This window comes from Sebastes umbrosus, chromosome 8, assembly GCF_015220745.1.
Source record: "Sebastes umbrosus isolate fSebUmb1 chromosome 8, fSebUmb1.pri, whole genome shotgun sequence".
NCBI lineage: Eukaryota > Metazoa > Chordata > Actinopteri > Perciformes > Sebastidae > Sebastes > Sebastes umbrosus.
The window spans coordinates 23,672,923-23,696,316 of NC_051276.1; the positions used below are offsets into that span (position 1 = coordinate 23,672,923).

Here is a 23,394-nt window from a genome sequence, read left to right on the forward strand (position 1 = left end):
CTCAAACATCAAGTTGTCTCCGGATTTTCAAACGGGCTGAAAAATAAGAGTTTCCCCGGCTTGCAAGCTCATTCAAAGGGCGCGTTCTTCAGATGTGCCACCTTGCAGCGTGGTGGTGGCTGCGCAGGAACAGGATCATTCAGATATGCTAATGGATCAGCGGGGTAGCTCCGAGCGCGGCTTACCCCGCTTTAAAAGACAGCTGCCTTCTCCCTTTCTTTTCATGCCCTACTCTCAGCCTGCCTCTCTCTTTCCCACTCTTACATTGATAGCAGGTTGAAATTTAATAACCATTACATTTCTACTAATTAGACAGATAGAGCAATTAGCCGGGTGCATGTAAATCCAGGTCGTGAAATATGTTGGACAAAGAGAGTTCAGAGGATGAGTTTGGGCAGTCGTCGAACGCAGCTGAGGTTAGCGTCGGCGCGGTGTAATGATATCATGCTCAATGCGGAGGGCTGCAGATAATAGAGCCAGTGCCCGCCGGCCCTCCCCTCGGTAAAGTGGCCCTCTGTGTCAGCGCCTGTGTGTGAGCCGTTGGCTCTGCCGCCGGAGCCCCAGTCCCACACTCTCCTGGGCTATCTATTCTCTCCAGCCAGAGTCATGCTGCGCAGGAATCCTGGGTGATTGGGTTTCTTTCAGGGGCCTTATAGTCAGTCATAAATCGGAGGGGATCCTGCCCGGCCCCTCGCTCTCGCCCCTAACCCTGGCTCCAGCTGGCAGGGGACGATTGTTGGAGAGCCGAGGTCATTGCAGGGTCGCTCTCTGTGGCGCTTCTTAACTCCCCTTGCCTATTTTTTTTCTACCCCTCCTCTCCGCTACCCCCCCTCCGCCTCCCCTTTTCTCTGTCTCCCGGCTGAGGTTGCTAGGGCTTGGTATTTGCTTTTTAAGACCATGTTGTAATTACAGAGGAGCTCTACTCCCCTTGCCGCCTCTGGCTCCCTCTCCTCTTTTTTTATCACTGCTGATTGGTGGTAAGAAGCTATATTGGGGCCATCTCACCCCCCCACAACAGGCTTTTGTGCTGCCTCCTCCCTGGGCACACACACACACAACTGATTCATTCACGTCTTCCTAACCTTTACAGAAGTAAAAAAAGACCAGGGTGGCCTCCTCACACCAATCGGACAGCAACCAGAGGGGCGGAGGTGGGAATCACCTATACAGACAGGAAAGGGGTGCAGGATCTTAGCCTCCTAACTAAAACATTTTCGTTTTAAAACAGCGTTTTCAAAGCAAAAACAATCTCCATCCAGACGAGCATTTTAGGGCCGTTTCAGAATTAATCTTCGTCCATACTACCACACCTGAAAACGCATATCACACGACCACTCACATACACTGGGCATGCGTGTGCTGGTGTAAACAGGAAGCAGCACTGGACACGGGAATTGATGCAAAGTGCTCGAATAACAGCTTTCCTCCTGTGCATGTATGTAGGCAGTAGTAGCATTATAAAATGCAGAATTTAACTGCACAACAGCTGCTAGCGTAGACAACAAGGTCAGCAACGCTTGTAACTCATTATCCGTGTTGAAATTAACCACTGGTGGTCGTTCTGGCAGCGGCTAGAAGGGAGCCAGAAAACTGGGGAAACACGCGAGATAGTTAAGGTTAGGCATTGACCTCAAATGGTTAAGGATAGGCATTGATCTTGAATATTTAAGGTTAGGCATTGACCTTGAATATTTAAAGTTAGGATAAGTTAGGATAAGTCGTCTGGCAACGTCTCGCAAGTTGTTTTAGATCTCAGATCAGATTTTGAGGTTTGCGGGCTCCCTTCTTGACACGACCGGTCGAGTCATCTTCTTTTTTGCATCTCAGAATCTGAGTGGAAAAATTAGGATTACAAAACAATAAAAACCTATTCAGTTGGTCAACACAACAGGTTGCCACAGGCTGAGGCCACATTTCTTTCCCGTATGGCCGCTTGGTGTTTTGGTAGGACAAGTCTGTGTTTGCTGTTTTAGCAGCACTACACCACAGAGAACATCAGACGAAGCCCTGCGATGTCTCTTCTGTGGGATTGCACCCCTCTGCCAACATCTGGGACCATAAACCAAGATCAAAAAAGTGACAGTGAAAACAATACCGCTATGACAACAAACAATCATGCCATTGGACAATAAGTGGAGGAGGAGTCGCCTCAAAATCACAGTTTGGCCGGGGGGGTCCTCACGAAGAAGAGAAACTATCTCCAGTGCTGGCTCTCTTGTATGTCTTGATTATAATCTCATTTGTAATATAACAAAAAACAGCTGTAGGTGCGAACGGATAAGAACTCAAGTAATTTGCTGCAGCTGCTGCTCAAACAGTCCTGGGTCTACGAGACAGAGGCCCGAGGTGCAGCAGCCAATCATAAATATACCGTACCTATAAGCATTAAAACACAGTCTCGAACTAAATGATTATATCCGCATCCCAAATCCTTTAAAGTGAGTGAAGCATTTGATGCCATGCAGAGGCTTGTCTTTCCTCTCACACACTTCAAAACAAACGGAACCAAAATATCACAAAAATGCGTACAGTGTATAGCTATAGAGGCATGGCTTGTCTTTCATGTGCATGGAAAAGTGCCACAAACTAGGCATTGTTCCCTATGAAATAGGATACAGGCTTGGAGGAGCCATTGTTCTATTTCAGTTTGCTTGAATCTCCTCTGTTGCATGCTGGCTCGCTGCTTCACCGTTCTGACTTCTGACAAACAGCATCTGCACCAGGGACGCCACTTCCTCCCACGAGGCAGATGGGAACAAACCCAGTATAATCACTTCAAATAAACAGGATGCCATTAATTGTTTGCCCCATCAATTGAAGTGTGTCCCTTGGTATCCAGTGAGAACTTGATTAATCATTTTAATGGTTTGACTTATTGGATGCCAATGAGGGGAGATAAAATGTTTGGCAAGGAACAAATCAGTGGTTGAAGCCCACATTACTCTGCAGAGGCCAGGCTTATTCATAACTATAGACGGCTAATCCATTTCTACCAATAACACATGTGACTGCAGAGAGCCAAAGTGAAACCGTAACTTCTAGGTACTGCTCCAGAGAACATCATTCAAAATCACTTTGACATTTGTAAAAACACTAATAACCAATTACTTTTTTTTAATCTAATATTGCTATGTTTCAATATTTCTTTTTTCAGTGGACTTTACCGAACATTATTTCCCACAAGCCCTAGACCATCGCAGCTTAAAGAGATAGTTCGGGTGTTTTGAAGTGGGGTTGTATGATGGACTTATCCATAGTAGGTGTATTACTTACAGTAGGTGACGGTCGGCACGCCCCCAGTATTGAGAAACAGACAGGAGTACCAACACCGGAGCAAAGCAATACAGTGCTGTGGACGGGGACGGCAGAAAAAAGTATTTTAGCCACTTAAAAGAACATACAAAAGAACACCTAAAGAAATCCACATCTGTTTAAGTGTACGCTATATTTAAAATATTTTCACCACTTCATCTTGCCATCAGACCGCCCTTTCCTTCTCCTTTCCGACGGGGAACTAAAATGAAACTTATCAGTGCTCTTTTCAAACAAAAACAGTATAGATACGTTTCACTTTCAGTTCAGTTCACCGTTGATAAATATTCTAAATATAGCATACACTAAAAAGGATATCAATTTTTTAAGGTGAGCCCTTCTTTTAGGTTGCTAAAATAAGTTTTTCTGCTGGCTCCGTTCATAGCACTGTATTGCTTTGCTCCTTCTCCAAGCTGGGGGCGTGTTGACCATTATCTACTGTAGGTAATACACCTACTATAGATACGTACCTCAACCCCACTTAAAAACACCCAATCTATCCCTTTAAAGAGGCAATAGACATGCTTTTGCTTTAATTTGTCATTATGAGGTGATGTTGATTGCACAATGTAATGGCTATAGAATAATGACACCATCAGCATTAAAAAGTTGTGAGCAGAAACATAACCAGCAAAATAGGCAAGTCCATGGGCAAGTCGAGGGGCCTCGGCTGGTTGAGACAATCATTTTGTACATAAGACAGCTAAACAGTTGGAAAAATTACAGGTTTACTTCCAAATGTAGCATACATTTTAACCAAATTTTCAGGACGTCAACAGGAAGGTTTAAACTTCCAATGGCAAATGCTGTAAGTAGATGCTAATTCAACTTATGGAGGGTAAACCCCAGACATACGTTTGTTTTGTCAGAAAGGCTAATGAGAGATTGCATTGACTTACAGAAGCTAGTGGAACACAGGCGAGCCCGACTTCAACTCTACTCTGTGTCAACATGTACGCAAAGTAAAATGATACAGTAAAATGCATGCAAGGATGCCAACAAGAAATGTTATCTACATACCTCTGAGCTAAAACAACAGTGTCAAACATTACACGACGGACTGTGCTGCACTCGGGAACGACAGATATCAGATGTCAACACTGAGCCAAGTGTCAACAGACGTAAATAAACACCCCCAGACAGCGGGAGCAAACAGTTATTAGAGAGAGGGAGCAAACACGGGGAGTCTTTTGCTGAACTCGGGACTTCCTCCCGGGTCTGTCTGCTTTGACGTCGTCACAGCGGCGGGTTAACAGCCCCGGCCGTGGTCAGATCACAAGGGCTGTGACGGCTGGATGAAAGGGCTTCACCAAAAGGTGCTAATGGAAACGTCCTGAACCTGAAACACCAGCCTCTCTGTCAAAAGCACCGAGGGAGAGGTGAGAGTTGTTTGTCCAGACAGAGACGGTCATGGTGCATGCCTTATTCTTTACGGTTATAGCTATAGAGGACAGGGGACAAGGGTGTCACGAGTGAGAGGAGTTGGATTTCGGAAGGGGCGCAACAACAAGGTTGTGTCAGCTCCCGGAGAGGACAGGAGGCCAGCCGAGCCGGTGTCCCCTTTCACTCCTGCTGACCTGTTTGCACTACAGTGGGCCGTCCGCTGTCACCCTGTTCAGACAGCCAACACCCTCCTCACTCTGAAGCCAAACTGTCAACAGCCCTTGACACTCAAGACGACACTTAAGACACACAAGTTTTGTTTACCCTCCTTTTGTTCTTCCCCTCAGGCGAACGAAGGCACAGATCTCGTCAACATCTGTAGCGAGGATGAAACGGAATAATAATTGGATGCAACCGTGAAAAAGGCTGCTGTCCTTGTGAGGTTCACACAGATCTTATTGTAGTAACACCTGGTAGATGATAGGGAAGAACTTAGAGGAGTTCCACGGCTTGTTACAGCAGATAGAAGTTACAACATGCACAAACAGACACAGTCAATTGTGAAATATTGTCCATTACGTTACAACATGAACGCCAATTAAAAGACATCCAACTTATGGGTGTGTCAAGTTCCAGTTGGGTTTTAATTTTACGGGCAGCGCGATTGCATAAACAGACTCGAAATGGCTCTGGGCGGCACAAACGGAAGCAAAGACACGTCCATGGAAAGATATACGCTCAGAGGGTTGTTGTGACATCACTCACACACACATTGGTGCAATGTTTGCCAGCTAGCTACTGCTTAAAGGAATAGTTTGACATTTTGGTAAATACGCTGGAAACAAGAGGAAACAGCTAGCCATTGGACAGAGCCATTACCCCTGGTTGCCCTGTTGTTAAACTAAGCTGTAGTCTTATTACGGGACAGATATTTTCATAAACAAAACTTATTTTCCCCATATTTATTGCTTTAAGTCTGTACAGCATAACAGCCACAGTGCGGATTGTTTAGCTGAAACATTCAGGCAAACTTTCCAGTCATAACCGGCGCATGCAGTTGTGCCGCCCCTCTATTTGCAATGTACCATGCCAGCAACAACACACCAACGCCAATATTCAATATACATAATGCTAATAGCAACGCTAGTGTGCTCACGGTGTCAACAATATTAAAGTATGTGGACATTTCGTTGATCCCTGTACAAATAATGCACCAAACAGGTCTGCATAATAACCAGACAGCATCATGTAGAGCTATTATCCAAATAATCCAATTCAAGCTCCTCAAACGAAAGAAATACCAGTTCAAATCTCTTTCTCATGTGCGTCAAACAGGCACATGCATGAAATGTGTGCCATCAAGTTTCATCAGAAACTTAAACAACAACTAGAGAGCAAATAAAGCTTTTCACATCTGACATCTAAGCGCTAGCACCGGCTGCCTTTTTTGGAGCAATGGCGATAATGTTAGTTGTGCTAGGGGTCTCTTGGTTCGGCAGTACCGGTCTTCAAATTCTGTTTCCCCGTCGATATGTGTCTCTCTCTTCCTAAACCTGAACCAACACTTATCCCTTATCCTAACCACTGAGGGGTTGCTGTCATTTTAACACGAGGGAAACACTATTGACATGGTAACAGACTTTGACATAACACAGTGTAACACTTTGACTTGAAGGCGCACCGTCATCCTCGCTTAACAACAAATCCCTCTGTTTTGGTGTACTTGCTCCTAGTCGCCTCTTTTTCGATTCAGAAAATTCAGAAGATTTCAGTTGTTTAGACATACTGCAGTATTTCCTTATCCTCACATTGCATTTGGTGTCGAGCTTGGTGTCAGTAGGCCAGGCTACCATTTGCTCTGGGGGTGGGAGGTGGGATAACGACGCCTGCAGGTGCAGCGTGATTGACACATTTCTCAGCAATTCATTGTGCTAACTCGTAACATAGCGAGACCAAAGAACGAATATTGTCAAGAAGTGAAAGCCAGTTGTTCATTCCATTGCAACATCAGCGCCCAGCAGCAGAGCTACGCTTCCGCCATTTTGGACTGAAAGCCATTATCGGACACCAGTAAAACGTCCGCCTAAAGAGTGCCGTACGAATGTAAAACAAAATAATTTCTATATGCTATTGTCATATTCTACAGAAATGGCCTGTGTTGAACAATAAAATATTAGAAATATAATACGTATTTACAGTCCAAAATGGCAGCAGTGGCAAAAAAATACCGGAGTTTCCTCTCTGTTTCTCTACTCATTCGTGAGACTGCAGTTATTTCTATGGTTACTCTTCCTCATGACCCACATTTCACCGCCCTTGCCAAAGTGTGGCCCTAGGCAAGTGCCTGGTTTGCCTATATGGACGAAATTGATGCAAATAATAGCCAAACATTTGCTTCAGTCTGAACACACTTTTAGTTAAGAAAACAAAAACTCTTAAATGAAATGATAACTTTGAAAAGCAGACAAAGAACTGCTCTGAGCTTTCGTCCATGAATGCTTTAACTAACGAGCTTAAGAGCTCAAACCTGGCCTGAGTCTGTCACACCCAATCTACACCAGCCTCTCGTACATCATGACAACAGCCATCTTTGAACATTCAGCGCGCACATTGTCTTTGGTTAAGTCACTGGCTTCTTATCGGAGACACCACCAATAAAACCGCTTTCAAATCCCTCCACCAAAGCCTCTACATCAACATCCTTCCCCGTGACAAGAGGCAGCAATCGTCTCGTCTGCACGAACTACGAAGCAGAAAAAGGAATGTGCGTGTTTGCATGAGAGATAGAGATGAATGCATATTGTTTCACGTGTTGTTTAATCACAGTAAAAACAGCCCTTCCCCAAAGATACCGCCCCGCATACTTTGGCGATAAAACTGAATCGTATCAAACAGGATGTATGAAACGTGCATGTTAAACAGGACGAGTTTTGACTGACTGTCGTAGCGGCTTCTTCTTTTGACAGTGGTGGATATGTCGCAGGTTCCCCGTTCGATCACTCAGGAGGCACTGATGTGAAATGGAAATCACTTGGTATTAAGTTTGATATCAATGCCTGGGAGGTCTCTTGAACACCAAACGCGTAGAAGTCAAACAGCCATTGCACTTGCTCAGAGTGTAAGGGAGGGAAGAAAAGCCCACAGGCAGATTCCATAACTGGGTTACCAACAGCTGTCTCTTTGACAGCGGCTGAAATGTGTGAAAACAAGATATTTGTACTGCTACTATCATTTATTTTATTTCTGAGGCAATTTAATGCATTCTACTCTGTGGATATACAACAATGATATAATCTCTAAAGGTGCAATGTGTATGATATGGCCACATGCTCCAAAGAAATAATGCCAGGCACACACTACATGAGAATCAAGCCGATTTTGGGCCTGATTCCTCCATCCCAACAAGCGTCAGCAAAGCCACAATTATTTGATGGTTCTTAAGATTATCTTTCCAGATATTTCTAGATAGACACAAATTTCAATTTTTTTTTGTGATGGTCAGCACAAAATCAATTCGTATGGCATCCACATAATCACAATCACAAACCGGGAAGTATAAAGAGCGGCGAATGGCGTGTAGAGAAGAGAAAAAAACACTTTCGCCCAGGAGTGTTTGTGTCCCGTGTGAAACCACAAGTCGAAGTTGATTATTTGTCACGTAACTCACGTAATTAAGTCACAGCACTTTTGGAGTAATTTTAACCCAAACAGCGATCTTTTCCTAAAGCTAACTAAGTAGTTTTTGTCACGTAACTTTGGTACTTAAGTTACAGCACTTCTGGTGTTATTTTAACCTAAACCACGATCTTTTGATAAACCTAACTAAGAAGTTTGTTGCCTAAACCTAACCAAGTCGATCTATGCCTAAACCTAACCACGAATTTTTTTTTTTTTTTTTTAAAGACAACATGCATCACGTGTTGCTGCACATCTGTAGGAAAACGCACAAAAAATACGTTGTTGAAAGTCGTGCTGAGCGTCACGGGAAAAAACGCGAGATTCATGTCTATGTATACAAATCAAATAGATTAAATTGTGACTATTTCACAACCTGCCGTGAGACTGTGTTGCCTCTTCACATCCTGTTGATAATGTTAGTTATTTTTTTTATGTTTTAAAGAAACATTTAAGCCATATCGTAAATTGCACCTTTGAACTTCCGAGGTTGTACCATTGTGTGATCATTTTCCCCCCAAAAATGGACCACAAGCTCGATCACGCAGCGACGTCTATGTTCCGGGGAGGGAAGAATGACAGGTTATTTAGTGCTGTTTTGATATTTGAGCCTGAGGAATGCCTACAGATACACTGATCCTTCTGTCTGAGGAGGAAGCTTCACAGATGAGGTAAGACTGCTTACAGCTATGAAACAATATCTGAAACAGATTAAAAGACATTTTCCTCAGCTTGATTCCTGTCCCTTTCAGCTCGCCCAGGTGTTACACCTTGCAACAGAAAAGGTGAAGAGAGCATAAAAGGTGTGCAAATGCACTCTTGCATGAGACGCGGAAAACAGTTGTCAGTTGTTGAAGCCTCCAGTGTCGACTGACAGACATTTTTATCAGCTTTCCGACATCTTTTGCTACATTGTTCCACTGTAGATAAAGACTTGATGTGCAAGACTGTGTAAAGATCCGACATGGGGAGAATTACATCAGGAAAACACTTTTGGTCTGTGGCGTCTGCAGACACTGATTGTTCCAGCTTGTCTTCATACCTGCTCAGGTTTCACTGCAAGGCCTGTCAATCCCTCCCAGGACTTCAAACGCACCGCTGAATCCTTCACCTGCACCTTCACTCACGCCTTCCCACCTCGCCGACAACCTGCAGCGCAAGTTGAGCGACGGCAAATTACCCATAATTACCTAGATTTGAGCTCGACATAACAAAGACATCTTCTTTGCTGTTGTGTTATTATTGGAACATCACATCGGAGCCAGCTCTCTCTCTCTCTAATTAAAGCTGACACTTTTTTTTCCAGTGTGCAGTTATCTGCTGTGCAGCACTGAGAAAACTTCATCTGTGCCTGATCCTTTGTTCTTGCACCGAACATAAAAGCAAATAGCCAGAGAAATGTCTGTGAAAGACGCTCTTCAAAATGTTCCTGCAAATCTAAATAAACTTCAGAGAGATGGCCTCCACATGTGGTTCCTTAAAAAAAATAAAAAAAGAGAGATCCATGCACCGGATGAGAAGACAATGACAAAACTTGGCTCTACACGCTTGCTTCTTTCCAGAGAATCACAGTTAATAACAGCAAAAGACAATGCCGTCCCCACGCTGGCTCTTCATGCCACTCTCATGGTTGCCATTAGATGTTCTCATTATTCGTCCCTGTGTCTTAATGCAAAGTGAAAACACACATTTGGACGGCGATGAAAAGTTACCCAAATCACTTAGATCTCGTGTGAAATCCGTTTATCCCTGATCATTATGACAGTGTTTTTCTGTCTGTATCGATAGTCATTTCCTCTCTCCCTGCAGCAGCCTGCAGAGTCTCCGACGCTGGCGCTGAGCACAGCACAGCCAGCCGCAGTCCCACGGAGTGCAAGCAAAGGAGGAAATCAATAGAGAAAATATTGCTGCGGGCTCACACATTTTTATCTTGCTTTGAACGAGTCAGCTTTAATTTCGCTTTGATCTCAATTTGCTGCTTTTGGGATAGCTTGGCTGCACATTGAACCGGGAGGAATAAGCTTTCCACCCGGGCTTTCTTACAAAAGACCCTTTGAAAAGAGGCCTTTATTTTGCCCATATGTGTCAGTGTCCATTACTGGTTTACAAGGAATAAAGATACGAGGAATCAAAACAACTAATACTACAGGACTCGGACACACTGGTGGAGACAGTTCGCCAAACTGCACTTTATCTATTCTAGTCAGGGAGGATTTACGGCCGAGCAGAGCAAATGTTGGACAATGTTAGCGAGGGGACCACAATAAAGAGATCCTTAGTGTTGCTGTCAGAGAGGGCTCGGCGTTGTTGTGGGGTAACAGGTTGACATGACGCACAGCTGGCGGCGTTCTCACTGCTCTTCTCCCCCCACACATCATTAGAGCTGACACACCAAAGGGATGATATTATAGCATCACCTCAGGTCTGCTAGAGATCCTTCATCCTTCTCCAAACCGGTGCATTCTTAGGAGTGGAGTTGTTTGGGAATTTGTTTCTCTTTTCTAAAGCAGAGACAAAAGCGGGGTAGGATAAATGACCGGGCAGAGAAAAGACCAGCGCCTTGCCGGGGGAGAAAGGGAAGGGTCTAATCTAATTTGGTTAGAGGAGGATGTGTGTGTGTGTGTGCGCACATGCATGGCTGCGACGCACAGTGTGAGGGGACTGTGGGAATGGGACAGGAGGGCTGCGCTGTTGAATGGAGCCTCCAGAGCCAGAAGCAGTGGGGAGTCTCCCCAGACGCGCTGATTCCGGGCCCCGGCCACTCAAAGAGGGATTAGACCAGAGAGAAGGCCTTCCTGATTAGCAATTCACACTCAAGTGCCCCCACGAGGACCTCGGGTAATAATATTGCCATCAGCGTCCTTCACCGATGCAGGCAATAAAATGTTTTCCCCCCTTTTTGACTCTTTTTCCTTCATCTGTAATCGCTCTCATGTCTTAAAGAACTTTGCAGAACCGGCTCTCGTCTCCGATGATGTGACTTTCTAAAACAAAAAAATGTGTTTTTGCAAAGCGGTTGACTGTAACTGTTTTGGTTCATTGCTTCAGTCTCAAGCTGCTGAACTCCAACAACCCCCCTCCTCCTCCTCCTCCTCCTCCTCCTCCACTTCTTCTTCCTCCCTTCCTCTTCTCTTTGCTGTTAAACGACCACCACATGAAAGAGCATGATGTAAGAACACCCCACTAAACTAATATTGCTGTTTCAAAGCAGCCTCAGCTCCAGATGTTATTGGGCTTCCTAACAAACAAAATTCATTACAACGCTGTTTATTGCAGATTGGCTGACAGCTTCGCCACTCACATAAAGGTCCACCAGCCTTATAATTATACTAATCTACTCTATAAACACTTGAAAGGTTCCTCTTATCAACCACAATACACAATGAGTGAGGTCAGCGGGTTAACCTTCAACCGATGGGACTCTAACCAGCAGTGAAACAAAGCAGACTTTAATGGAGCAAAGTGAAAAGAAGAGTGAAACAAATTAGTCCTCATTAATAAGTTACTTTATTGAACTATTTAAACCATGTGAGCAAAGAATACTGCAGGCTTTGATGTTGACGGGGCTCCTCAATAATTCATCGCTTGATTCATATGCGTTTCCTCAAAACGTCTGACCCTTTACTAAAACTGGCGCTCTTATTAAAGCTCCGGCATTTCAAACGGGACAGAAAAAATAGCATGTATGATATTAAACAGAATTATCTTTGCCTGCAGTTGCAAAAAAAAAAAAAAAATCTTTTTAAACTAGGCTTTAATATTCAAGCCTTTGTAGGTTCTTTACTGTCCACGTTCAGATGCTTTCCCCATCATCTTCTTTTCATCACAAACTGTGGAGTGGCAATAAGAGAGAAAAAGCAGATTGTGTTGATAAATAGGATCATCCCGAGCTAAACGCTGAATGCGTGCGATCAGGAGGGAGAACAGGATCCCCGGACAATGTGCAGGGCATGTGGACAAATAGTCTCACCTCCGACTGAGTGTGTTGTTTCTTCTCATTGTGCCCCCTGAAAGGGAAGAGGAGGGCCTTGCTTAAGAAGATTATAGCCCTACCCCACCCGTACGTTTAATCAACATGCCCTTTTCAGCGCCGACAACAATGCCAAACATGTCTAAAACGTCCCCCCGTCTCTCCCATGTAGCATACCTCACGCATGTTGGAACAGCCATCTAACCGCAGCAATTAAGAGAAAATGCTATACTGATACAGAGCTGCAGATCATGTTCCCCCATCAAAGAGCTGATGGTGTCAATTTCACAAATGTCAGTGGTGTGTTTGATAGCCATCTAATTTCAGGCAAACAAAAATGTATTAGCTTCAACTCATTTTTTTTACTGATCAAAATTCCCTCAAGAAAGGGGAGCTTTGCTTTCCTCACCCTTCATTTCTTTCATCCATGGTTAAATATGTAAATAAAATGTCTAAAGTCATTCTTCAAAGGGGAACAAAAGAAAAAAAGGGGGCTGAGGGAGAAGACAGCCATAAAATTCCTCCGATTCTCCATAACATTAGCCAGAGGGGGGCCAGCTTCCAGCCAGAGCCTAGCAGCAGGGGAGCGGGCTCGCTCCATAGAATCACACATCGCAAATCCCACACACAAAAAAAAAATAAAATATCTTTTCAGCTTCAGCCATCAAAGCCCCCCCACCCACCCCCCACCCTTTCACTTTATTAGTTACAGAATTATCTCACAGTTGCTGATTTCTCAGAGATGGAAGCTGCGCTGCTTTTCCTTCGCCGCGCTGTTGTGGTTGCAAAGATGAGATAAAGTTGCCATGTGTGAGAGTGTGTTATGCACTTGTGTGAGCAGGAATGAGCTATAGAAGGGGGCTGTATATGAAACAGGGGGGTGGTAGGAAAAGAAAAATCATAAAAGAGACAGTAGCTGCTGAGGCTACAGATGCTAAAGACTGAACAGGCCTGATTCCTCCCCTTTTCTTCTCCTTTTCAAAGAGATATCATCGTGACCAAAACAATCACGAGAGAGTGGGAGGCAGGAGGAGACGACAGAACAAAGGCGATGAATTACAGCAAACCAGTAGACTGTGTCTTCTTATTAGACTGTGTGACAGTATTATCTTGTCAGCTTCATTACACCAAAGGCAGCGATAATAAGGGCAGATATTTGCTTTAAAATATGCCAGACAGGGTTTTCCTGAAAGCCTGATGATCAGTTAAATGGAGAGCAGAGCCGATGGCCCTGGCTCTGGGAACACATTGATTTTACATTATTCTTCTTCTTCACATTAAAGCTGTCATCTCGCTTTTTGTTCTACTACTACACGTCGGCTACATGATAAAGGTCTGGTGGAGAGGGAGGGGAAGGAGCAGGCATGTCAGCTGTTGTCCTTGTCTTTGTGAGGGGTCAGGATGTATAAGATGCATGCTGCTGTTACATCTGGGCCTTCTTTTGGACAAAGGAAAATGGTTTGCATACCGCCGGGGTTAAAAAGACGGTAGCTATATCCGTCCACATAATTCGACTGTTATCAGGCTGTCAAATAGGCATTATCAGTCACTATAAGCACCAAAGATGTGGGTCAGTAGGGGCCTAATACGCCTACTACATTGTAAAATGAAAGCAAAACTTAAAAGCAACACGTTCTAACATGTTGTAAAACTGAATGAAATGTCACGTTTTGACCACAAACAAAAAGGCTTCTCTAGATTTAGGCAATAAAACTACAACTTCTTTAGGTTAAGGCAAAAAAACAAACATTTTGTTAAGTTTAGAGAGAAACTCCGTGTTTTGGGTTAAAATAACTACCAACACAAAGACAACTACACATTGTTGGTTTCACACAGGATGCGAACTCCAGTCTCCTACCATGTAAATAGATGACAAAACCTACTAATGGGTGTAGAAGACCCCTACTGACACACATATTTTTGGCTTACAGCGACAGATAATGCCTATTTAATAGCCTGACAACAGTCTTATCGACTGATCTGTCAGGAAATCAAACTAGCTTGGCAGCTAAAGGCGTTTTGCCTTTTTGAAATAAAGTGTGATGTTTTTTTCCCCTCATATTAGGACCAAACCCCTTCAAACGCTAACAGCTGGATAAGTGGAATCCGAGAAGCACATGTGCTACATAGGAGGAGGGTATTGTGTTCATAAGTGTATTCGTATACCCTATATTTATGCTCCACACACACTGAGCGCTAACAGCTGAAATGCCACCACTAAGATATGCCGCGCTTAAACCATTTAGGCACGCACGGTGCCAGGTTTCTCATCTCGCCCGGACACATTTCTGAAATACTTCTAAAAGCACTCTTGTTAAAAGAAAATGTACTAAAAGCACTCCTGTTTACTCGTGATCAGTATGTCACTCTTGATGAAGACCACGGGCCGGGCTAGAGGATAAATCTCACCACTACAAACTTTTTACAAGGTAACATGAGTGAGGTCTGGAGGATCTCACACACATAAAAGAGGCAGAAGGCCTCAAAACCTGCTCTTCTCTCAGCCAGTCACGCCATCCAGCTCCTCCATACTGACTGCAGTGTAAAACCAAGATGGAGTTCCTACTCACTGCGACAACAATGCATCATAAGGGTTTATGTATGCCGTTTATTGCAGCGGTCTATGTGTCGATGCATTGTGTTGGGTTTATTTTATGACACACTGTGTCTTTGGTGCTGCTGTGTCTTTATGTAGGCCGGTTCTCTACAGGAATTGTTTCGCTTTAACAGGCTAATAAAAGCCCATCCATCCATTCAGTTTCTAAACCACTTATCCTGTTCGGGGTCACAGGGGGCTGGAGCCGTACCCATGCAAGAGACAGGATGCACTCTGGACAGGGCTAACACATATATAGTGAAGGTAATACGCAAATACTCATGGGGAGATGGTCATTTCGGAGTGTGTGAGAGGAAAGCAGAGCAGTAAAAACACAGGGTGAACATGCAAAAAACTCCACTTCATCAGTCACTACTGATTCAATGTGCAATCATAGCAAATTATCTCTTTACTTTGAGGGAAGCTGAAGTAAATCAACCCTGTTCAACCAATACTGGCGGCTTGTTGGTGCCTTTTTCTCCGCAAGAGAATAGTAGCCGCTGAGTTGGACACAGTGCTTTATGAATGTTGTTGAGTAATATGATTCATTACTTAATTTTTCAAAAATGTCTTTCTGTGGTTTATGAGAATGTTTCATCACAGAGATCATACAATATTGTAAATCACATGCATAAATATTGTCTGCAGCACAGTTCCACGAACACATCAACATAAAATTAAAGCTTATGAAAGAGGGTAATTTCAGTATTTTTCAACCTGAACCCCATTATAGGAACAAAAAGAATCTGTCAGCTGGACAGAGTTTGTTGTGTTGGAGTACAGAAAGTGTAACTTAGTGTTATCTAAAAGATTTTCAATGTCATGGCTGAATATTTAGATGATTTCGACAATGTGGATGAGGTCTTTTTGAGGTTTTCATTTGAGCCAGCGAATACGGATATTCAGATTTCACAACGAGACTTCTCCTTGAGCGAGACTTGAACACAATAACAAACAGACCGGATCAAGCGAAAGGTAAAGAAAATGTTACATTTCTGATGCTCTTCAGATACTCTTATTAGAATTATAATAAAGGGTTCATAGAGGACACAAAGATGTGTGTATGACTTAAAATGTTTATGAAACTAACTAACAAAATTAATTGTGTAAATACAGTTACGTTTGTGATAACGCTCAGAGCTGATTCAAAATCAGTCATATGGGCCAAAAATTAAGACATTGTTGTGACAGTTCCTTTATAGCTCGAAGTGTAACACAACGAAAGAAATGGACATCCCAGCAAAATGGTGAAAGTACTAAAAATTGTCCACATCTGGTGAGAATACAGATGTCACTGTGAGAGAGGCTTTGCAGGATCTGAATTATTGATGCGAGCTCCTCTTGGCTTGACAATAGAACAATGTCAGCACTTTAGGCTGACATTTGTGAAAAGGAATGTAACTGTCTTATTTGTTTGCTGGACTACTTCCTTCATTGAAAAAGACAGGAAATGACCATAAAGTGTTTGTTCTGGTGAGTTAAAGAATGTTTCATACAGTATAAATTCTGAAAAACACTCAACAGGATATAGCCAAACTGGTTACATCCATTGTCTTCTCATTGTTGTTATGTGTGTCAATATTGTTTGGAAACTACTTAGGAATTAATAAAGCATATTAAATTGAACTGAATAGAGTTAAACCCATCTGCAACTCCCAAAAACAGTAGATCTTTCACATGTGTAAATATATCATTACATGAAATATATCATTATTTAAGGGGAAATCCACCCTAAAACATAACACATGTATGTAATCATTTTCATCTTTTTCATAAATTTTGCTTGCATGCTTTTGAAAGCTCTGTCATCTGATCGTCATATTTCAGTTTTTCTACACCAGAAAGTTACTATGACTGATTCCAGTCAGTCTACAGGACGTTGTCAATGACAGGGATGGAAAGTAACCAGCTACATTAACTCAAGTACTGTACTTTACTTGAATATTTCATTTGTATTCTACTTGGTATTTGAACTCCACTATATATTTCAGGGGTAAATTTTACTTTTTACTCCACTACATTTATTTGACAGCTGTTACAGGTTAGTTTGCAGGTTCTGTTTTTACATATAACATAAATCAACAAATAAAATATGCTGCATTTTTATAGACTAAACTATAAAAACTGTATATGACGTAGTTAACGGTATCCAGAGCATTAATATAGCAGCAAAAAACTATTTGCTACGTAAAGATATAGAGGAGTAATGTCTATCTGAAGTGTGTGGTAAAGTGTTCTCCGAGCTTTATTGACATAGCTGGGTCGGCCTTTTAGTGCATGTTCGTGCATGTGAGCGTGCCCCAATGGCTAGCACATGGCCGCCGCTCTGCACTGCTCTCATACGGCGGTTTCAGCTGATAACGCCGTCCCAACCGCCGCCTCCGTTGAGGAAGCGTAGCGCCCACCCACCGGTCTCCCCTACACTATTAGCTCTGTCAGCACTGTTCCCGTTGTTTTCACTGTTAGCTGCGAGCGGTCGCCATGTTGAGAGCCATGCGGAGGCAATAGAAATGCTCCAAATCTGGCATTTTGCACCTTTAAAATCAGCTCCACCTCGACCAGCTGCAACATTAAAACTCTGCTCACATGTTAATGCAAGAATAAGAATTACTACACATTATACTGTATAATATAATAATCTGAAGGGGAGACATTCTGCATAATGGGTACTTTAAATTTGTATACTTTAAGTAGATTTTGCTATTAATACTCCTGTACTTTTTCCTTTTGCATGCATGTTTTACTCTTAACACTGTTTTACACATTATACTGTATAATATAATAATCTGAAGGGGTGACATTCTGCATAATGAGTAATTTAAAGTTTTATACTTTAAGTAGATTTTGTTATTAATACTAATGTACTTTTTAATTTTGCATGCATGTTTTACTCTTAACACTGTTTTACACATTATACTGTATAATATAATAATCTGAAGGGGTGACATTCTGCATAATGAGTCATTTAAAGTTTTATACTTTAAGTAGATTTTGTTATTAATACTATTGTGCTTTTGAATTTTGCATGCATGTTTTACTCTTAACACTGTATTTTTTTTTACATTGTGGTACTTTTACTTGGGTAAAGTATCTAAGTACTTATCCCACATCAATGAGCTGCTGTATCTCTCTGGAGAACAGCATCATCTCTGTTCTTAGACCCATGCATGTTCAGTCTTGTCTTACTGTGCAGTAATATGAAAATGAGTTTTCCCCTGGATTCTCTTATTATTTAGGGCATATCCTTAGTTTAAGTTCATTTTAGACTACTTAGCCTTGCCTTTAATGCAAAATCAGAGGTTGGTCCAAAACATATAAAGTAAAAAAAACAGAAAATGTTTAACTGCAGATTGCAATAATAAAATCTGTGAATCAGTTCAGTTTGTCATTGTCTTACCTGCTATTTTAGGGTAGTTGTGCTGCATGCTCAAACTTATTTCACAAAGGAAAAAAATAATAATAAAAACTTGCCCTGCAGCCACATATGTGCAGACAGTTACAAACATCAGTTGTAACCAAAGCTGTGGTGTTGGTGCGCCTTTTTTTTTGCTGTGAGCCATGTTGCGCAACATTTTGGTGCGATTCTCTCTTAAAAATGTGTCTCTATAGTCTGAAGTTTAGCAGTCGAGCACAAACAAACAAACAAACAGGAGGGAAGGAAGTTTTCCTGCGAGCCTTTTAGAAACCGCTGTAATGAACAAGCTGTTCCGCACGATTTGAAAATAATCCGCGTGTCAGTGTCATCTTTCTTATGCAAAGTAGGTGTCTTTGAAGGCGGATCTTTTGGCAGGTTAGACCGGGACGGAGGCTCCGACCAGCTCAGACGAGCTGCTGACACCAAAACGCATCAACTGCTTCCACGAGAAGGATCCTGCATTTACTGGGACTCATTTATCATCACCGAGGAGATTTATTTCACTTCTTTTAGCGGACTGATTCGTTGTTTTTCTGGTGCTTCTTGTGAGCAGCTGCAGAAAGGACTGAAAGGACAGAAAGGACTGGAGGGACATTATTTTTTCACTGTTTTCCACCAAGTTGTCTCGCAAGATCGGAGGAAAAGTGGCATGAAACGTGAGTCTTTTGGGAACACATTTACCTTCTTTTCTCTCTTTACGCACAGCAGACTGATCTGCACCGTGCGAGAGACTGAACAAGTAGCTCCACAAACACTTCAGCCACCAAACTGAGCGCCTGGAAGCAGCAGCAGCAGCATGGACCTGAACGCACGCGTCTTCCAGCGAGAACACATTGTGGGACCTCTGCGGGATTTCTGTTCTCATTAAACTCTGCAAACCTCCAGTAAAATGAGGACACGGTGGTGTTGTTGCAGCAGATAGTTCTGGAAGTTTTGTTTTTTTTCTCCCCACATTGATCTGAAACATCAGCAGCCAGGTTTCATCACTGACTTTTGTTTTTTTAATGAAAGAAACTTGTGTGTTGTGGTGAACATTTGGCCTTTTTCTTCAAATCAAGATGCGTTCAAGTGTTAAACTGAGCCTCATCTGTGTGCTGCTGGTCCTGTGGAGCGGTGGGGTTTCAGCCATCAGCTCAATAGACTCTGACTGGTCAGGAGAGGGGAGATGTCAGCACATCAACATCCCCCAGTGCAAAGACATTGGCTACAACATGACGCGCATGCCAAACCTCATGGGCCACGATGACCAAAAAGAGGCAGCGATAAAGCTGCAGGAGTTCGCCACGCTGATACAGTTCGGCTGCCACAGCCATCTCAAGTTCTTCCTGTGCTCGCTGTACGCCCCCATGTGCACCGAGCAGGTGTCCAACCCCATCCCGGCGTGCAGGGTGATGTGCGAGCAGGTCAAGATGAAATGCTCTCCCATCTTGGAGCAGTTCAACTTCCCCTGGCCCGACTCCCTGGACTGCTCCCGGCTGCCGACCAAAAACGACCCCAATAACCTCTGCATGGAGGCGCCCAACAATGGCTCTGACGAGCCCCCCAAAGTCTCCCACACCCAGCCTCCGGATTTCAGGCCGCAGCGGCCTCTGAGCGGTCAGGACCTGCACCTGAAGGATACCGGCAGCAAGCAGACGTGCAGCAATCCTGGCAAGTTCCACTTTGTGGAGAAGAGTGAGTCCTGCGCCCCCAAGTGCTACCCCAAAGTGGACGTGTACTGGAGTCAGGGAGACAAGCAGTTCTCCCTGGTGTGGATCGCCATCTGGTCCATCCTCTGCTTTGTCTCCAGCGCCTTCACCGTGCTCACTTTCCTCATCGACCCGCAGCGGTTCAAATACCCCGAGAGGCCGATCATCTTCCTCTCCATGTCCTACTGTGTTTACTCTGTGGGCTACCTCGTCAGGCTTTTTGTGGGAGCTGACAGAATAGCCTGCGACAGAGACAATGGGGTCCAGTATGTTATCCAGGAGGGCCTGGAGAGCACCGGCTGCACCATTGTCTTCCTCATCCTGTATTATTTTGGCATGGCCAGCTCCCTCTGGTGGGTTATCCTGACCCTCACATGGTTCCTGGCCGCGGGGAAGAAGTGGGGTCACGAGGCCATCGAGGCCAACAGCAGCTACTTCCACCTGGCGGCGTGGGCCATCCCGGCCGTGAAGACCATCATGATCCTGGTGATGAGGAAGGTGGCGGGGGACGAGCTGACGGGCATCTGCTACGTGGGCAGCATGGACGTCAAAGCTCTCACGGGCTTCGTGCTCATCCCTCTCTCCTGCTACCTCATCATCGGCACGTCGTTCCTGCTGTCCGGCTTCGTGGCCCTTTTCCACATCCGCAAGATCATGAAGACGGAGGGCGAGAACACGGACAAGCTGGAGAAGCTGATGGTCCGCATCGGGGTCTTCTCCGTGCTCTACACCGTCCCGGCCACCTGCGTCATCGCCTGCTACTTCTACGAGAGGCTCAACATGGACTACTGGCGCATTGTGGCACTGGAGCAGAAGTGCGTGGACAGCAGCGGCGGGCCGGAGTCGGACGAGTGCGTCATGAAGGCTTCCATCCCCGCCGTCGAGATCTTCATGGTGAAGATCTTCATGCTGCTGGTGGTGGGCATCACCAGCGGCATGTGGATCTGGACGTCAAAGACTCTGCAGTCGTGGCAGAACGTGTTCAGCAGGAAGCTGAAGAAGAGGACGAGGAGGAAGGCCGCCAGCGTGTTCACCAGCAGCAGGCCTTACATCAAACCTCACCCGTCTCTCAAAGGGCACAATACGAAGTATGAGCCGACACGGCCTCCTCCGACATGTGTATGAGCTGGCTCTCTTTAAATACTTGTAAAGCCCTTACCTAAATGAGACTTTGTAATCAGAGGTTCATGTTTTATTTATGCAAACTGCGTTGAAGATAATGCAACATGGGTTTTTGTGTGTGTGTTGAGCCATCTCATGCAACAAGAGCTGCCTTTGTTTGAGAAAAAAAAACTCCTGGATTCACTTATCCTACTGAGGAACTTGGTAAAGAAAAAAAATCTTATTGTCCCAAGACAAAAAGAGTGGAATAAACCATTTGGATGTGCCATGGGGGTCACTTGAATAATGTGCAATAGATGTTTTCCTTACAGGCAAAAAAAAAAAAAGACACTTGTACTGTTACTGACAGATTACAGACAATGAAAGGACCCCACAGACAATGGAGGCAAATGGTCAGAGAGATGAGTGTTTGCGTTTGGAGGCTTTTTTAATGGAAATCAAGGCAGTGTCATGTATGTTGGAACTGGAGCGAGAGCAGCTGTTGAAAAGACCTTCCCAAACTGCTCATTGTGAGGCAAATCCACGCCATAAATTAATCAAGCACTCATTATTGAAAAGTTATTTGTACACGCAGTTGAGTTTTCCTTCTTTCTTTCTTTCAAGGGAACGTTTGTATATATTTCTAAAAAAACTTGAGATTTTATAGAAAAATTAATAAAACGTTCTAGTTTTAAATGTTTGTAAAAACGGAATTGTGTGTTACAACTGTGTTGTTATTCCCTCTTGCTGGAGTGAGTCACTATTCTCAGACAGCCGCAGAAAGCTTGTGGGTTTTACTATTGCAGCACTTCTCGCTATTGTACGCAGTCCAGTTTGTCATTTTAATACGTCATAAAAATCTAAAATCATTCACCTTAAATTTGTGAATGTGTTGGTATGTCAGGGCTGGGTTTTAACGATACGTTTGGCATTCAGAATAGCTTTAAATATAATTAACGTTTACCTGACCAAAAGAGACATTGTTACTATAGTAATGACTAATTGGTTTTAGATCAGCTAATAAATGTTGTACATACATTGTATATTTCTTGCTGTGGAAAAAGAACTTGCACTTTTACATATAAAAAAAAAAGGATGTAACCATGCTTGACATATTGGTGCTTAAGTCAACACACACAGGAAGCATAAATAGCAGCATCACTATTCTTGTTATTAACTGTTCATAAGGAAACAATGGGACAGTGTTTGTCCCCCGGTTGCTGCATCAAATTCAACTTAAAGGGCAACACCACCTAAATTAAGAATTCAATATGTTGTTTCCATGGTCTTGGAAAGTTCAATCAATATTTGTGAACATGAGCAACTCTCTCTCAAAGCCAGAAACCAGAGAAGAAAGTCTCAAACCTGTGATGTCATAGGGTATAAAGTCTGCCGCTGCTCCATAGACAATGAATGGGAGGCTCACAGAATGTTTTTTTTTCTTTTTTTATACCCAAATGACCTTTATTTTATTGTAGTGTTCTCAGTTGTGAAACAGAAAATGTTCCCATATACTCAGATCATTCCCCTGGCTGCAGTGTCATCTAGATCATCTCTCCTCATTCATTATATATGGAGCAGTTACACACTTTATACCTTATGACATCACAAATTTTAGTTTTAGCACTCTAGTTTTTGGATTTGGGAGAGAGCTGTTCATGTTTACTAATATTTTTGGACTGTCTTAGACCATAGTAATAACATATATGAATTTTGAAAATGGGCGTAGTTCCCCTTTAAAGAAAAAAAATATGAAGTCAAAGGATTGTCCAGAGCCTTTCATTTGCTGTTTATAATCAGGCAACAAAGTGACTTATGCATATAGTTTTAGATTTAGTGAGTTAGTGAATATAAAATCACATTTTGTTCACAGATTTGTTGTAGTGGCTTGTAATTCTTGCAATTAGAATTAGGGCTGTCAGTCGATTAAATTATTTAACCACGATTAATCACATTATTGTCCATAGTTAAACGTGTATTTATAAACGTTAATCAAATATTTTACATGTTCAAAATGTACCTTAAAGGGAGATTTGTCAAGTATTTAATACTCTTATCATGGGAGTGGGCAAATATGCTTGCTTTATGTAAATGTATGTATATATTTATTATTGGAAATCAATTAACAACACAAAATAATGACAAATATTGTCTAGAAACCCTCACAGGTACTGCATTTAGCATAAAAAATATGCTCAAATCATAACATTGCAAACTCAAGCCCAACAGGCAACAACAGCTGTCAGTGTGTCAG

The 23,394-nt window shown here is 43.2% G+C and overlaps 1 protein-coding gene across 1 annotated transcript; it reads left to right on the top strand.

The window, feature by feature from the left end:
• Window positions 1–18,588: 18,588 nt before the first annotated feature.
• fzd10 (frizzled class receptor 10) lies at window positions 18,589–21,555 on the top strand. The gene has a single exon (XM_037778999.1). It carries the CDS (start codon window positions 19,410–19,412, stop codon window positions 21,162–21,164), a length of 1,755 nt encoding a protein of 584 aa, XP_037634927.1. The 5' UTR covers window positions 18,589–19,409; the 3' UTR covers window positions 21,165–21,555.
• Window positions 21,556–23,394: the final 1,839 nt, after the last annotated feature.